This window comes from Platichthys flesus, chromosome 18 (assembly GCF_949316205.1).
Source record: "Platichthys flesus chromosome 18, fPlaFle2.1, whole genome shotgun sequence".
Classification (NCBI taxonomy): Eukaryota; Metazoa; Chordata; class Actinopteri; order Pleuronectiformes; family Pleuronectidae; genus Platichthys; species Platichthys flesus.
Window position 1 is genome coordinate 16,346,167 of NC_084962.1, and position 17,827 is coordinate 16,363,993.

General features: G+C 41.9%; 1 protein-coding gene across 1 annotated transcript; it reads right to left on the bottom strand.

Moving 5' to 3' along the window:
* Positions 1 to 16: 16 nt before the first annotated feature.
* On the bottom strand, positions 17 to 15,790 carry apobb.1 (apolipoprotein Bb, tandem duplicate 1). Its single transcript, XM_062411689.1, has 29 exons — positions 15,605 to 15,790; positions 14,873 to 14,911; positions 14,620 to 14,732; positions 14,394 to 14,539; positions 14,130 to 14,277; positions 13,801 to 13,953; positions 13,410 to 13,534; positions 13,220 to 13,305; positions 12,676 to 13,120; positions 12,432 to 12,546; positions 12,154 to 12,300; positions 11,850 to 12,061; positions 11,548 to 11,743; positions 11,279 to 11,458; positions 10,988 to 11,191; positions 10,709 to 10,876; positions 10,406 to 10,611; positions 9,968 to 10,150; positions 9,751 to 9,881; positions 9,445 to 9,655; positions 9,184 to 9,356; positions 8,858 to 9,018; positions 8,663 to 8,772; positions 8,204 to 8,577; positions 1,897 to 7,923; positions 1,696 to 1,807; positions 1,585 to 1,608; positions 1,295 to 1,481; positions 17 to 1,207 (listed from the first exon to the last, which is right to left on the bottom strand). The coding sequence occupies exons 1-29, from the start codon at positions 15,657 to 15,659 to the stop codon at positions 218 to 220; spliced, it is 11,421 nt and encodes a 3,806-aa protein (XP_062267673.1). The 5' UTR covers positions 15,660 to 15,790; the 3' UTR covers positions 17 to 217.
* Positions 15,791 to 17,827: the final 2,037 nt, after the last annotated feature.

Genomic DNA, 17,827 nt, shown 5'->3' on the forward strand with positions numbered 1-17,827 from the left:
ACACTACTACAGATGCTTGTGTTGATAGATTTTATTGAGTCTGGTAAAATTTGACATGTACACAATAAAACATCAACATTGACATGATACAACAGTTGTTTCAACTAAACCCATTGGTATAAATATGTTTAAAGAACTAATCATCTGATTTCTAAAGAGATGTTAGTTTTTCAGATGTTACACTGTTATTGTTACAGCCTCAGTCTGTGAGGGTTAATTACTGATGGAAGGCAAGAGGAAGGTCAAGCTCAAGTTTTCCTTCACTAACTTTAACATAAGCTTGAGCTTCCTCTGAAGTTTGCTGCAGGAAAGCAGAGGCAGTGTTGTTGAACTGTTCCACAGCATGAATGAGCATGTTCATGATGTTCTCAAATGCATTGTGGGGATCTACATTCAGATAAATCTGGTCAACAACATTCTTCACAAATGTGAAAAGGTTAAGATAGAGGGCATTGATGTTGATGAACACTGCATCTAAATAGTCAGACTTGATAGAGTCAACAAACTCCTGAGATTTCTCAACAAGAGCCTTCAGGGTCTCTCCAATTTTCACTAGCATTGTGTCAAGACTCTCCATATTTTTCACAAAGTCCACCAGTTCATCGAATACATTCCTGAACGTTGCTTTGATCTGATCCAAGACCTGACCACCAGTAATTGCATCGCCAACTGGCATTCTCAATTTAATGCTGCTGATATTATCAATAAAGGCGTTATAGTAGACTTCCATATTTTCATAAGTAATCTGAATGGTTGCATCTAGCATAGCTGCAATGCTTGTGGTGAGCTTCTTCAGGACCTCAGGAAGAGTGGTCATCTCCTCAGAACCGGGCACTTTGAACTGGGTCTCTCTCAGGACCTTAATGACAGCATCCAAGAAGACCTGGACAGTCTTCTGGTACTCAACAATGGTGTTCCTGTAGAAGATTGACAGCTGGCTCATTTGATCGTCATAGTTGATAGCTGCAGCGTAGGCCTCGTTGATGCGGTTAAGAACAGAGTCCTTCAAGTCGCTCAACTTTGTTGTGATCTGGTACTTGTCAGCGAACACTGTGAATGAAGAGAGGATGGAGGGGAGTTTTATCTTGAGCTCAGAGAGGAGTACTTTTGGTGCCTCCATGTTGTAAGCAATCTGAAGGGTCATCTTGTCAGCGTCTTTAGGAGATGATCTGATGGCCAAGATGTCAACATCATCCTCTGGGGCAGACTGTTGAAAAGACGAAAACAAAATATTATTTAAAATATATTAAGAATATATTTAGCTTTTTAAGAAGGCAATGTTAATGATACTCACAGGATAACGGCCGTAGAATCTAGCATTCATCTGAGATGGGACTCTGCCACTGAGCTGAAGGCCGAGGAATCCATTGTGTGGGCTGGATACTGAAGCACTGATACCATCTCTGCGAGCAGCAAAACGGATGTTCATGTCGGTGAAAGTAGGACTGGTGATGTCCACATTCAGGGTGTGGTGAGAGACGCTGGAAGAGAAAGAAATCATGTTAAATGTTTTGAACCTGATATTCATTATTGTAAACATTTATCAAATGATGAGACGAAAGCAGGAAGAAATAACAGCCTTACCTGTCGTCAGCCTGGCGTCTTTTCCTAAAATGCAAAGAAAATTATTTAATTATTATATCCTTGAGAAGCAGTTTCTGTAACATACTATGTAATAAAAATAAATCCTGCTACCTCAAAGCTTGGGCAATGGCATGATGGACATTCATGGTCATGTCACTATGTGTCAGGACAACCTTGCTATCCATGTTCAGAGCTTCATCCTCAAATGTGGCAGAAGTGGATGCTGTCAAAAGACAAAGTCTTAGGATTTAGTTTCTGAAGATGCTTGCCACAAAAAACAGGGAAATCTATTTGAGGGGTTTATCAACTCACCATCCAGGTCGTATTCCAAGAAGACAATCACAGAGGTGGCAGAGGACTTAAAGGTGACTTTGAAGACTGGAGCATTGCCCTTGACTTCTGCTGCCAGGTTTGTGCTATACAATGGGCTGATGAACTTGGTGTTGGTAGAGATCTTCTGCTTGTCAGCTGTTACTTCAGCAACAGTTTTCTCAAAGATGGTCAGCTCACCCAGACTGCTGGGCTGAGAGATATCGATCTCAATATCGGCAATCAAGGAAGAGACTGGCGCAAAGTCAATGGTTGCCTGGGCAATGTGCTTCCCATGTGTGTTGAAACTGAACAGGTCTGCCTCATTGTTGCTAGTATACTTCAGCACTGCATACACTCGGCTCAGGGAGGCTTCAACGGCAAGATTTTCATTTACATCCATTCCAAAGAGTTTGTCGGTGCCATGGTTAAGTTTGGCGTCAGCAATTATCTTTGAGGTGGAGCGAAGGCCATCATTATTCAGGTACAGATTGAACTCATTATCAAGGACTCCCAATACTAGGTAATCCTCGTGCACTGTTCCATCCATGTTTGCTCTGGTGGATGACTCCATGGAAATATACTCAAAAGCTCCTTCCAGCTTCAGACTATGGTCAACCTCTGCCTTTCCAACTGCCTTGATCATTGGGATGTGGAAATCAGCCTTCACCCTCAAGGTGGAGGCAGCATTTGCTTTGGTTTTGGTGTCTGCAACTAGATTTTGGTTTGCCTCCAGATTGAGAATGGGCAGGGAAATCTTTGCAATAGTAGCCACAGAGACGGCAGGTTCAAAAGTTTCACTACTCACAGTGATGGAGCTGTCATGAGTGCCTTCAATGTGACTATTTTCAAGGGACAGGGAGTTGGCCAACTTGAGTCCTCTCTTGGTAGTCAGACTGGTGGTGCCATCGAGTTTGGCGTTCAGACCCTCAAACACAGAGACTGTGGTAGCTCCCAGACGGAAGACAACGTTATCTTCGGTGTAGAGTCCAGCATTGGCATTCAGATTGAGGATGGCAGACTTGAGGGACAATTCTGTGATCAGATCACCCAGATGGGGAATGTGGACCAGTCCCATCACATCAACAATTGGAGCAGCTTTCCTTTTCTGGTAAACAATCTTAGCATCTACATCAACAGTTTGCTCAGTGGTAGTCAAAATCTTGTCTAATCCAGTCTGCTCATACAAGTTCAGTTCACTGATGGCTGGAGTCTTGAAGTCAACAAAAGGCAGATCTAGCTCTGGAATGCTGATGGGGGATGTCAGGAAGTCAAGATTAGCCTCACCATCAATGGCAACAATGAGGGCTGCCTCATTTTGGTCATTGTTAACAGTTAGGTTGTAAAACATTTTGTACTGATTCAGGCGAGCCACAGCAACTGTGTTCAAATGCTGGTTGTCAGGCTTGACAGTAGCTGAGTAGTCATTCTGGAGATCGATCTTAGCGATCAGAGTGTCAAAAATGCTGACCTTGGCATTTCCTTTGTTTTGGAATTCAAAGACAAACTCATTAGGATGGGCTACAATGTTGAGTCCATTGGACAGGACTCCACTGACTGCGCCATACAGTTCTGTGTCATGGTTAGCCTTCAGCTCCGCCTTCAAGTCATAAAGGTTGGCGTTTGCAGATGCAACAAGAAGACTGTTTTTGATGAATGGTGTCTCAGCCTCATTACGTAAATCAACCTTAAAGTATGAGAAGGGGCCCATTTCAGCAGCAATTTGCTGTTTCATCTTTATGATGGCAGAGTCTGTGTCGCCAGAGAAAGTTAGAGTGATAATGCTAGGAGTGAGTGACAAGATCAAGTTGCTTGTGTGTTTGCTCTCTTCAGCATTAACTTTGCCAGTGCCTGAATTGTCAACTGTAAGAGTGAGTGTGAGGCCGTCTTGGCGAGCAATGGATTTCTGGGTTAAAGTGGCCTCACTTCTGACATTGAAAATTGGAAGGACCACTTCATGAGTGTAGGTTGTATCGAGAGAAGCAGACATTCCTCCTTCCATGGCAATAAATGCTGTGTTCATAAATTCAGCAGTATAGGGTGTAGTGGCGACCTTAACTGTTGTCTTGGCTTGGGCCTGGCCTGATAGACCATAGAGGGATACAGATGCCTGATGGTCAACTCCGAGAGCAAGATGGTCAAACTTCAGAGTCTCGGCTACAACAACACGACTCATTTTTGGGAGTGCAATCTGGGCAGTGGAGTCAAGTTTGTAATTAAGACTTTCAAAGCTTGGAGATGTGGCCTGGGAGGTGAAGAAACCAGAGAACTGAGGTGACATGTCGGTTTCAGTGGAGTTCTGGAACTCAGCAGAAGTCTTGATGGTGTAGATAGGAGTGATGAATTTGATCTCACCAAAGAGTTTACCAAAGCATGGGAACATGAACTCACTTGGGATGGTTGGTAGGTCACCAGTAGGAATCTGAAGAGACTGAACAAGTTTTTCTAGAGGAACTTCTGGGAAGACAGGGAATGCCATCTCAGGAAGAGTGAATTCTGGAAGAGAAAGCTCAGGCATGTGGGGGAGGTAGGTCATTGTCAGATCTCCAAAGAAAGCATCAACATCAGGAATTTGGATTTCAAGGTTTACAATCATATCAATAAGTTCAATGATTTTCTGCTTGATGTCATCAAAGGAAATTGTGGTGGCCTTTACGACTTGGAAGCCCAGGATGGTGAATTCAGGGATGTCCAATTGTGTTGGGATTTCAACGTGTTCGAGCGTATCCATGCTGAACATAATGGAAGGCACAACAAGATCAGTAAACGGAACGGTGAATGAGGGTGTGGCCAACTCAGCTTTTTTCAGTTCTCTAGTTAGGCCATCAGCGATCTGCTGAATCTCGCTTATGATCTTTTGCTCAGGTAACACTGTCTTAATCATCTCAACAATGCTGGTGAATACATCAGTGACGATGGTTACGGCCGTTGTGTAGTACTTCCTCACAGAGTCCAGACAACTGGTAATCACAGCGTTGACATCCAGATTAGTTAATTCCTGTTTCACAAATTCAGCACAGCTCTTCAGGTTCTTCAGCAGGTTCTCGTCAATGACATCCTGGACTGATTTAATCATCTCTGCAATTTTGATTTCTCTCACACGCTCCGTGAAGCCTTTAAGAGAGGACAAGGCTAAATTGACAAAATCTCTTGTTGCTGCAAGTTTCTGGCCAATTTCAAAATGCCTGATGAACTCATTCAGGTATGTTGTGAACCATGCAACAATTTCATTGAGAGATTTAACAGACTCACTGTAATTAAATGAGGTCAGCTGTCGCACAACAGTTTCAATAAACATGTTTAGCTTTTCAATTATATCCTTGACGTCAGTGGATTTCAAGTTTTCGATTGCAGACTTGAACATTCGCATTAAATTGGTTGGTATATCTGAATCCTTCACCATGTTGACGAAAGCTTGGATGGTTTCCTCAATTTTGAACTGCTCGATGAGCTCGACAGCCTTTTCCAAGGCAGCTTGAACCATTTTGTCAGCCTCAAACTTGACGATTAACTCTCTCATCTTGGCATAGAAGGTGTTGATCTTGCCGATGATGTCAAGGTCCTCAATCATTTTCCGAACATAATCTCTTACATCACTGAGAATCACTGAGGGAATCTGACTAATGAGTTCCTCAAAGTGAGCTCTGAAGTTCATAGATGAAATGTAACTTTTCAGTTCAGCAACAAAGTTTTGCAAGTCAAAGGTCTCAACCATTTGCTTAATCTCTGACATGACTGTCTGTAGCTTAGCTTGGATTTCATACTTGGCATCAATGTCAAGCAGGAAGGCAATGCTGCTGCCCTTCAGTTTTTCCAAGTCAAACTGCTGGACCATCTCCCTTACGGTGTCAATCACATACACAACCAGGGCCTTGATGTCATATTCCTCGTTAAAGGCATTCAGATGTTGCTGGATACTCTGAGCGAGTGTTTCAGGGAGGCTGCCACTAAGAAGTTCTTCCATCATACCAACAAAGTGTTGGATGTAAACAGTGAGATCAGCCAGACATTTTTCAAAGGTAACCTTCAGGTTACTTAAAGAAGCTTCCACATCATCCATGGAAATTGCATATTCTTGGGTAAGATCAGTGAAATACTGCTTAAGCTGGTTTACCTTGCCTTCAATATTCAATTGGGAAACAAAGTCACTTACATGCTGGGGAAGAGCCTCAAGTTTAGCCTTTATCTCCTCGTTGTTGATGCAGTCATGCAGTGTCTCAGCAACATACACGATGAAGCCTTTCATACTTTCCAAGAGGGCAGGGAGATTGTTAAAAAGAGGGATCTGAATGATATGACTGTCTGTGTTCTTGTCGTACTTGAGGAAGCCAGAGACGGTGAATTCCTGGTTGTCTGCAGAATCTATGTTGATGAGGTTTGTGAGGATGGTGCCAGAGACTTCAATTCCAGTTCTCTCAGGGGTATTGTACACACTCATGTCCTGATTGAAGACATGCTCATTCATTTTAGATTTCATTCTAAAACTGGTCTTCTGCTCTTGGGGTGTCAGAACAGTGTCCATTTTGTTGTCAAATGTGGTCTCAAGGGAAAAGCCAGTATCTAACTGCTGGGTTACTGATGCTCTGCACTCATGTGAACTAGCCAAAGCCAGAGGTTGAGCTTTCAGCAGGAACTTGCCATAGAGCTGAGCACTGTGCTTTCCATATGCGTTGATGTCTCCATCAGCGTTGACGACAGCATCAAGGTTGAAATCAAAAGGAACAACGCTGCAGCGGATAGTGTGATCAAAGCGCATTGGCTGTGAGTTGAAACGGGCATCGTTGGAGAGCCTGGCAGCAAGACCAACAACTTCCAGCTCGGTGTTCTGGTTCATGTGGGTTCCGAAGAGTTTTCCAGTGGTGCTACACTTTGCATTTGCAGTCATATCAGCATACATCACCTGATATATGTGCTTGATCTCTTCCTCACCATAGATGGCTTTCAGGCTTCCGGTCAGGTCCATCTTGTACAACTCTGCCTGCAGCTGAGCCTCATTAATGAAGTTGGCAGCCAGAAGTCTCAGGTTGTTATTAACATTTGCAGAAGCGGTGTAGGGTTTCATGTTGATGAGGATATCATGAGTGTAAGAGGCATACTCGCTTGCTGTGGCCTCAGCCTTTGAGGTGAAGTCTAGGCTAGAAAGAGTAATTAGGAGAGTGTTTGCATTGTCAACCTTGACATCACTCATTGAAGCCTTGTTGTTAATAGATAAAGTAGCTCTGGAAGCATCAAGCGCAGCATTGAAGCTGTTTTCTAGGGACAGGGGGCTCTGCAGGGTGGTTGTTCCACTTGTGGTCAAACCGTCCTTGTTCATATTCAGAACAGCCTTGTGAATAGCCTCATTCTCAAGAAGTTTCAAGGTGGCATCGCTGTTTACAGCCAGACCATTGACATCAAGAGTGGCAGTCAGCAGAGAGTAAACACGGTTTTCAGTCTGGTCGGCATTTGTCTCCATTCTAATGACGACTTCACTTGCACCAGCTGAGGCTTCAGCCTGGTTGCGGATCTTCATGCCGAGAGCAAGGACAATGGCATCACCTTTCAATGACAGCTTGCTTTCTTTGAAGGAGAGCTCACCAACATGTGTCAAGAGGTTTTCAAAGGCACTGGTGTTAGACACAAGAGAGAATTCACCATTGGCAAGGGATGCTGCGATTGTGTTCTGAGCATTGATAACCGTGGAGTCAATCTGGACGGTAGAATCAAGCTTTGCTTCTTGCCTGAATGGGAAGATGGTGAATGACTGGGTGGAGATGGTTTTGCCGTACATGGGTCCAGCCTTGAACGTCGCATCAAATTTGCTATCAGCAGAGATTTCCTCAGTGTTGAATCCAGTCATGCCTGTGTGCTCTAGTGCAACATTGAGACCAAATGGACTTGTGGCTTCAATCTTGCTGCTTGATTTCAAATTGATTTTGTCAGTGAAGGTTGCGTCTTCAGTTATGCTAACACTGGCTTCAATGAATTTATGGACCAAAGAGCTTTTCAATTGAGCGTTAATGGAATCAGTGGTCATCAACATTCCTGAGCCTAAATAAAAGACAAAAGAAGAAAAGATGCATAGTGTGAATCATTGGGTAATATACACTTTACCAAACACAATGTGCACAATCAACTGCTGTATCAGCAGAGATCATTGCATTGTTATATTGTTGCACTGTTACTGAATTAAGTCACTAATATATCATCAGGTGGAAAAGGAAACTGTTACTTGAATCTGTGCCACTTAAAGTGAATAACATGTCACTTACCATGTAAATTCAGAATAACATGGATATAAGAAGTGATTAATAATTGAAATCTGAATTACCTTCAATCTTTATTGACAGGACGTCAATTGGGGAAGTTCCTTTCACGTCAAACTTTGCTGAGTAGCTTGGTGTTTCCACCACATCTTTGCCAGCAGAAAATGAGGCCTCTGCATCATAAAGGTTGCTTTTCATCAGAGATGAAACTTCAGCTTTGCCGAAAAGAGGAATAGACAGAGCAAGATGCTTGGGCACAACAAGTTCTGGGATTGGAATCTCCATGGAGACAATCTCGAGGCCGAACTGTGGCAGAGACAGGCTAGGTGTGGTCAGAGCTGCTGGGAAGTTAAGCTCCTCTGTGGTCTTTCCTCCAAGAGGGAGAGGGATGGTGATGGTGAAGTGCTCATTGTTGAAGTAATACGAAGCCTTAGCCTCACTGTGAAAAAATACCAAAGTAAAATGCATTAAGGTTTTGAAAATTTGACATTTGTAGCATTTACCATGAAATTTTCCACACTTACGTATTCAGGAACAATGTCTCTGGCAGAGAAATCTCAGGCATATCAGGTACTCTGACATTCTGAATGTAAGGGAGGTCAGCACCATATTTGTCCATGTAGTTGTTCGCAGCCTAAAAAGACAAGAGGTTTAAATGCATTCTTTACTTATTTTTTCAAAACAAAAAACATAAAAACTCTTAAATCCAAGATGCTTACCTCGCCAAACTTCTGGAAGATGTGACGGACTTTCATGTCTGCCTCGCCCACATGTGCGTCAAGCAGCTGGTTGGCATACTTCTCCAACATGTCAGCACTTGGCAACATGGTGGTCTGGGTGTTCACATCAGACTTGAATTCAACTTCAAACTTGCTGGCATCTGCAACAGTACACACAGATCAATTAAATTGATGTACTTAAAACTTTGATCTCAAGTCACATGTCATGGTGTCATGTGGTGCTACATTTATGATGTGACGTTATTTAAGAGTGAATTGTTGTAACGGAATATTATTCTAAGCAAGGCAGGTGGAAAATACGTTACCATATTTCATCTCGACTTTCTGCTTAGAGACGGCCTCCTTTACTTTGATTTCACTCTCAAGCTCCAGCTCCAATTCTTCACCATGCTTCATGTGAGCTGTGACAGTGGCATCAGCATTGAGTGAGGGGACAAGCAGCTGGACTTGCAGCATTGCTTCCTTCATTGCCTTCAGACTGAAATGTGTACCAGTTGGTTAGTGTCATTTCAATGACAAGAGTAACATTTATGTTATTTGATGAGGATTAATTGCTGATTTCTTACTTGGCACGGCCAACCAGGGAGAGCTGAGGAATGTTCTTGTTTACAAAGTCCAGAGAGATTGAATGAGTTCCTTTGCCCTTGGTGTTTCCATCAACAACACCCAGCCTGAGTCCAGCCTCTACATCGTAGTCGGGGATCTGTAAGTCAGCTGTGACGACATTTCTCCTTCTGTTGTACTTCAGCATTGCTACAGCCTCTGTTGGCTCTGCACCTGTTGTTGGGGAACCAAGATAGTAATATTTAGCTTGTGGGCCACTTCAACCATGGAAGGATTTGATTATATTGTCCACATGTAGTGCAATTTACCTTCAGCCCTCACAATGAGCTTCACAGAGTCAACCTTCTGCCTGCCCTCTTCTCCCTCCCTGAGGAGCTCGTAGGCAACAGTGGCTGTGTACTGAGTGACTTCGCCAGTAGGGTGGAGCTCCACAGCAAATCTACCAAGGTGAATTAAATACATCTTGTTTAAATAAGTTCATTTCAGAAACTATAATTTGTTGGTGTTTCAGAAAATGTTGCTTACTTGCTGTCTCCAGTGAAGGGGAAGTAGGGGGTTGTCTCTTGAGAGGAAGCATCAATGTACTGCAGAGCGGTGCAGTATTTCATTCCAGCGAAGAAAGGAGTGCACTCATTCACATCAACCTTGTCCATCACTGTTGGGGGGATGGTCATCACTTCTGATCCAGTCACGGCCACCAGGGTGTTTCTAAAATTTAAACAGAGAAAAATTTAAATCTGAATTGGGCTATTATCTTAAATTTAAACATGGCAAAAATGATGACACATAGTAGCAACTGTTGTACTTAAGATACACACAACATGGCTGCTCTTTCTTCAATGTTCCCTTGTGAAACATCATGGTACACTTTGTACTTCAGGTTAGCTAGATTAACAGCTGCATTTCAACCAATGTTGCAGAGAAACTATTACTTGTATAATATGTGAAAGCTCTATGGCTTACGTCATTTTGATGAGCTTTGTGGGATTCACTGGTGCAGGGATGGTCAGCTTGACTGAGTCATGTTCCATGGAGATCTTGGCACTGAGTCCACTCTCGTGGAAAATGTTGGTGTGCATCTCTAATCCAGAGTCAACATATTCAGGGATGTGGGATCCAACCTGAGTTACAAACTCAATGCCAGCAGAGGGCATGAATGCAACTTCACTCTGCGTGGAAGAAACAGGACAAATATGAATGGTTGTGTTGATGCTGTGAAATTGAAAAATATTTGTGTAAGATTTAAGCACATTTAGGGATTTTTACCATGTCACGGGCAATGTGAAGTCCACCCTTGATACCAGGAGTGAAGGTACCAGACAGTGCAATCCTCAGAGGCACGCCAGTTAGAGTGGGCAGGAAGAATTCATTGTCCATGAAGATGTAGTGGGCAAAGATTGCATTGTCAGTCTTGGTCATCAAAGCCTTCATTAGCTGTATCAAATAAAAATACACAGGACATTTAAATCATAAACTGTTTATAAAACATACAATTGTTTAAATGCTCTTTAAAATAAGAACACTCAAATTCTAACACTTCCTTACATCACCAGGGAACATCTTCATCATGCTGTCGATCATCATTGTAGCAGAGTAGGCCATCTCCTGAATTTCGTTGCTCTTCAGATATCCCAGCTCATTTCCCAGAAGTCTCATGTAAACCATGGCCTCAGGAGACTGAGCAGACTTCAGTTCGCCCACCAGTTTGTTCAGGTTGCTTCCGATCTGTCTCACAAAGTCCTGGGTGGCCTGTGCATATATTACCAAATTAATCACTCGCCTAAAAACAAGATATTCAACACATTTGGTTCATACAAAAAAAGTTTCTTTGAATACCTGTCTCTTCATCCTGTCCTTCTTCAGAGCAGGCATTATAGTCTGCATCATCTCACTGACTTTCAATGGCATGTTTTCAGATACAAAGAACATTGTCTTCATGGCAGTGTCAGGGAAGAATCCATTCTGTCCAAACAGGGCTTCAACTGTTGGCTCAAATCCTTGGCCCTCCATACCAAACTGTAAAGGTGATACATTTATGACACTTACTATCACAACTAGACACAACTTGTCACGTTTCAAAATGTCTGACGGCACAACATATTTACCTCAATCATGTCCATATCATAGCCAAAGGCCTTGAGAGTCATCTCAAGCATGACTTCCTTGGGCAGATAGCTGGTACCCTCAAAGATCATGTTTCCTTCCACAGATCCCAACTTGTAGTTGCGAGAGAACTTGGTGGGGTCCATAGTGGCTCCAATCTCATTACCCTGCAGGGCATCACGGATCTTATGTCTCAGTCTGTGGGAAAGAAAAATACATTTTACAATTAAACCAATGATGGTGATCAAATCAGGGGATATAAAAATAGACATTTAAACTTGAAGCTTCAGATATTTTTGCTTACTCTTGGGTCTCAAGCTCAGTTGAGGACAAAATGTTGGTGATGTAGGAGATGACAAAGCTCTTGGCTTGTTGGTCTTGTTCAAGGGGCAGGGCATCCGCCAGCTGAGCCAGTTCACTTGGCTGGGGGTTCTTCATAAGAACCAGATACGCAGCCACACGCTTTTGCAAGGGGGTGGTACCGTCCAGAACGACCTGCATGAGAATCTCTCTACCCTGTTACAACAAGGGTTCAACATGATTAGAATCAGTCATGCAGAAACAATTATTCTAATGAGCTGTAAAACCAATTAATCAATTTGTCTTGCCTCCTCAGGGACGGGAATCAGCCTGAACGCTTGGATGGCAGCCTGCTGCACAGCCAGAGAAGCCTCAGGTTTGTTCACACACTGGATCACAGCGGCTCTCAGTGCAGGACTAGCAGCGGACATAGCTGGAGCCATATTTCCAATAACCTATAATCAAATGTAAAGTGATCATTAACTTCACAGGACTGAATCTAAATTCATGCAAAGTATTAGTCAGTGCTTCCATTGCTCTTAATCATGTCATTCATATCCTTGAAGAAACTTGGTCAGACACTTACTCTCAAATACATGAAAGTGGTCTCCTGGTCACCGGAGCAGTCACCCAAGTGAGAAGCCATGAACTGAGCCACTGAGTAAATCTCAGGGGTCAGTTTTCCTTCAGCCTTGTAGAACCTGTTGAAGAGAGAATATGAAACAAATATTTTTTAACCTTGTTTTTTTAACACTCAGGATGGAAACATCAGCTAAAACATTATTCAGTCATTCCTTTACTGAGTATAACTCATGGTTAACATCACTCACCTCTTGACGATATTGCTCAGGGCATACAGGATGGGCTTGCTGGTCTTGTATTTGGCCATCTCGAGCATGTCATTGATCAGGAGGGCAGAGGGATTGGACACAAGTCCCAGAGCAAACACAGCAGCATCAACCTCGACTGCAGAGCTGTCGAAGGTCCTGAGGATCTGCATGATGGCACTGCTGCACTCAGGGGTTCCACACTGGGCCAGAACCTGGTAGGTCAGGACTCGGGATACTTCAAGAGCCTCGGGAATAGCAGTACTCAGGGTCTCTGCCTTCATTCCACGGACCATGGTGACAAGCTTGTGGAAGAGGTGGGCCCTCCTCTCACCCTCAGCCTCGGGCAGATTGGTGAGTTCTCTCAGGAGGTTCAGACCTGCATCTTTATCCTGGACAGCAGTCATGTCCTGGACAGCTTCCATGTGAAGACCCTTGGCAACCTCACCTGTAATACACAAGAAACGTGGCGAAACTGAGTTACATCTAAGGATCCTTTTCAAACAGCTATAAATCCAAACAATACAAGTCAAACAATGGAGCTTACTGTGATCAAAGACTCTGTCGTTGTGAGGAGTAACCTCAACCAGAGTGAGTTCCTGCTTTCCAACATTGGTAACTCCATATTCTCCCCTGTAGGAAGACCATATATCCTTAAATATGCCACTCAAGTCATATGAGACAGATCAGTACATAAACCCTTATGAAGGAAACATCTAGTATATGGCTTCTCTTACTTGTGTGAGAAGGGAATGAGGATGTGGTTCTCAGTGCAGGATCCAGAGGTCATGTGTTTGTTCTCATTGTCAAACTTGTAGTTGCAGGTCTGGGAGCTTCTGACCAGCTGAGAAAGAGGGTAGTGCTAAAAGACAGAAAACATAATGACGTTAGCGTCGTGGAATATTGGAGATTTATTAAGTTGATTGTTCTAATAGTCATTTTTTAATTACAACAACAAAACCGTGTTTCTTGTTTTTTCCACATCGCTGTGGCTAAGGACAACCATTAGCTTTACACCTAACCCTAACCCTAAGCAAATCTGTGATTTTTGATTTGTGATATTCTAGCTCACTAAAGGTGATTGACAGTTTGTCATGAAGCAGCTTTTTTGACCATGTTTCCACTTACCATGCCAGAGATCAGTGCCAGCGGGCTGGTATGCTCTCTCACTGGGCGAAACTCGTCACATTTGGACAGATCCCTGTTCAAGGTGATGTCAGTTGCAATGTCCTCTCTTGCGTTGACCGTGGAATGGGTCTTGCACATGCCGTGGATTGTGGGCTAAAAGTAAGAGATAAAGATGATTAGAAACAAATTTTGTGGTTAATAAACTATAAAAAGCTATATAATACTGTATGGTGAATACCATAAAGTATAGATAACTTGGTGTTAAACTGTGATATTAAAATATTTCTCATGATGCGTATTAGAGGGCATTTTTAGTAAATGAAATTTACCATAATCTTATTCTTGTCTTCTTCCACCAGAGGAACAGCCAGAGCAGAGATGATTCCTCTCTTGATGTTCAGGATGGTTAAAGTCTCACCTTCCTCGGGGTACAGTTTCACATCGTACACACCCTCAACCACAACCTTCAGAGGGTATCTGAAAGAAAACATACCATATTTAAATGTGATTATTTGTGCAATAGCTCCAGAAATACCTAAAGTTGGGCGATAAACTGTGAACTGGACATTGGGGATTTTCATGGAGTCACGTACTTCTCCATCTCTGCAGCAAAGGCGTCGGAGCCGGCTGCAGGTCTGAACACCAGGTTTCCCTCTGTGTCCATGTCAGCCACCTCACTCAGCATACAGCCAGTGGTGCGGACGATGTAACTGCAAGTCTGAGGCACTTCGATTTGAACCTGTGGGAGAAGGTAAATGTTTTATTACTCTTTATCTTTGGGGAATTTACAGAGGACGATTGTGAAAGAATTTCTCGTACCATGCAAGAGCCTTTGGGTCCGTTCTTCAGAGTGGAAGCTCCGTTGATGGCGTTCAAAGATTCGGCTTCATAGCGATATTCATACTTGTGCAGGGTCTTGTACCTTGTGGCCACTGGAGAAGAAAATCAACAATTACAAGAAAGAAGAGGTGTTTTATGGAAAATATACATTATTATAAATGTGAAGACTGGATGTCCTCTCAAAAGCACAAAAGTTGAAATCTTATCCCTGAAGCAGTCTTGAATAACTTACACAGACAGGTTGGCACATCTTCTTCAACGTCTTGGGCAACTGTTAAGGGAATAATGTGGAAAATGTACGTTTTTAGTCATTTCAATGCAATTAAAGATATCTGAATGTAAAATCAAATAAATAAATAGAATCATTACATTTCATTTAGCTGATTCTTTTATCTAAAGCGACATAAAATAAGTGCGTTCAGCCATGAGGGTACAAACTCAGAACAACAAGAATCAAGAAAATACAATTTTCTTAAATGAAAATCAAATACACTTATTTGTTAGTTACAACAGCCCCTATGTCCTAGGTCATAATATTATTTCATGGCACATAGGGATAATTTTTTTAACATTTGTTGTTTTAAAGAAAGCTATCAATTGTAATGCATTGTATTTAGACAGCACTTTTCATTTGTAAAATGCTGCTCTTAGTATTTTACGATAAAATAAAAGAAATGAAATTACATAGATCTATAAGAATAAAAATAAACACTTATGATAAAAAATAAAACTAGCAGAAGGTATAAAAAGGAAAAATAAATAGCCTAAAGAAGAATATAAAATGTAATTAAAATCAAGATTAAATAAATAAGTCTTGAGTTCTTTCATAATTTCTTAACTAACTTTTAAATATTTGGAAAAAGACGAATGTTACAATGCATTTTTTAGAAAATATCTGATTAAATAATTTACAGCACAAAAGTTCAAAAGAAAAAACTTGCAAAGCAGCGGATTCTATACTCACAAGCCAAAGCAGATGTGCTAAGGAGCAGCAGAAGGCAGAGCTTTGAATCCCCCATGTTGGGTTTTGGTGAAGCTCTCTCCTTGGGTCTGGCGAGTACTCAGATGAGACTGATTCCTAAACCTCAGCTCAGGGCTTTTATACCCACGGCCGGGCTCTGTCAGAGCACTGAGAGGCACAGACAACAGTTCGAACGCTCAAAGTCCACCCCAGCCTCCTCTGTGGAGGGACAAAGGCAAAAGGTTCGAAAGGATCCTCATATCTCGGGCTTGCAAAACTGATCATTTGTGGCCAATCTGTGAAATGTCTCCTTTTTGCACCATCACAGGTTTTAGACAAACAGAACTCTGGAAGAAATATTTGAAATGATAAGCACATTAAAGCTCAGTCTTATCAGATACTTATGATTTTATGATACTTTATTACTTGTAATATAATTTAGATATCTCATTGGTATAACAATAATTGTATTTACTGCAATTTACTGCTATTCGTTGTAAATATTCATGTGACAAGAAGTGATACTCTATAGAAGCTTGTCTTGACTTTTAGTCTTTTCACTGTATATCTGGGCCAACTTACATGTCCCAGTCGTTGAAATGTCCACAACCAGGCAGATGTTAATCTTTTGCGAACAAGTCACTCAATGAATTTGACGAGCCAACAGCAGCAGCGTGAATTGTGTGATCAAGGCGTGCTCAAAATACAATGTCCCTCAAGATGTGAAAAAGATGATAAACTTATCAGCTGCTTTATCCCTTGATGATATTAACACCCCCCCCCCACCCCTTCAACCTCCCCCAAACAAAAGAAAAGACAAAGATATCTTCAGGCAACAGTTCCTCTGTTCCTCTTTGTCCTGTAAAGTTTGAGTAGTTCTTTTATTTACTTGTTACTTCAAGAGGCACAGTTCACATAGATGACATCAGTTTTCATCTGCATTGAGGGTTGTGCTCAATTCTACTTTTATTTAATATCTGAGCAGATTTATTAGACACATCGCTGCACATATTGTAGCTAGAGTTGCACATTTGTATGTGAATGTGTGTAATACTTGTAGTTACAAATAAACGTAATTGTAGTTCTTACAGTGTAGTACCTTGTACTGGAGTCGGATGCTTGTTGTTCTGCTTCCACTGCCACACGCCAAAATGACAACAGCAAAAACATTTACCAAACTTTGACATGGTACTGATGATGGACTTTGAACCACTTTTCAAATTGGGTCTGCAGTCTGTTTTTGGGGCCAGCACAGAACAAATAAACAAGGTGTAGATGGATTGATTCAGGTCTTTTACTTGTTAGGATTTAGTCACATACTGCACATAACCATGGAATGTGTGAGAGCACCTACAGTTTTTTTTGATTACTTCTTTATGTCCTTCTGTTATTTTTTAAGCAAATCACTTTCTAGCTCTGCACGTTGCAAAATCGCCTGTTGCAATATATCCCCCATCAGCACCGTTGTAGAAGTCGGTCAGATACTGACAGTGTTTGCACTGAGATGAACAAAGTTAAAGTCCAAAGGGAGCCTATGCTTCTGAACACCTGGTATTTTCATTTGCTTTTTTTCACAATCTCCCCCAGAATTATTTAATCTTTGGTAATTTTACATTAATGAAGATGTTTTTTCTCTTCTGCTGAAATGACCCTTTCGGTTTGTAAATTCTGATATAAGCTGTGAGTTCAGAGGCCTCTGTTTGGTTTGTCTCTCCAGGCCTTGGTGCAGTTGAGCAGCATTCAGGCAGGATCAGTGCCTCATGCTCTCTGCAATCAGGGTAGATGATAGTGTTGGAGAATCAAAGGGGTTGAAACTCGCACGCTTGGGTATTTTAATCATGCAGTACATGCTGCGTAACAGATTCGGTCTTATTCAGAAAGTTCAGCAGTGCAACCACCAGGAGATCCACTGTAAGTCTTGATATGTTGTGTACTGGAAAGGCAGTGTAATGTATGGAGGTTTGGTTGTGTTTAAAGTCAGTCACTAAATACAGTATTACATGTATATATATCTCCTGTCAGTATTATCAACATATATATCCTTTAAATCAATTTAAACCGGATTTAAAATTAAAAAAAATTCCAGCACATCCGGGCTAATCGCTGTTATAAGATCATTCATTGGTAAGGATGATTGCTGTAAAGTGATTGTGTGGCCACCTCTGTGTTTGACAGCAATTTTTCCCTTTTCGTATAATTTTCTCCTCTTTGTGTTGTCACGTTTTT

What these genes read in the sequence shown, in the direction of transcription:
- apobb.1 (XM_062411689.1), bottom strand. Translation starts at nt 15,659, where the DNA reads ATGGGGGATTCAAAGCTCTGCCTTCTGCTGCTCCTTAGCACATCTGCT. An exon ending in AAGACAAGAATAAGATTATG is followed by an intron (nt 13,954 to 14,129) that starts GTAAATTTCATT and finishes TCTTACTTTTAG; the next exon opens with CCCACAATCCACGGCATGTG. An exon ending in AGACGCCAGGCTGACGACAG is followed by an intron (nt 1,482 to 1,584) that starts GTAAGGCTGTTA and finishes TTTCTCTTCCAG; the next exon opens with CGTCTCTCACCACACCCTGA.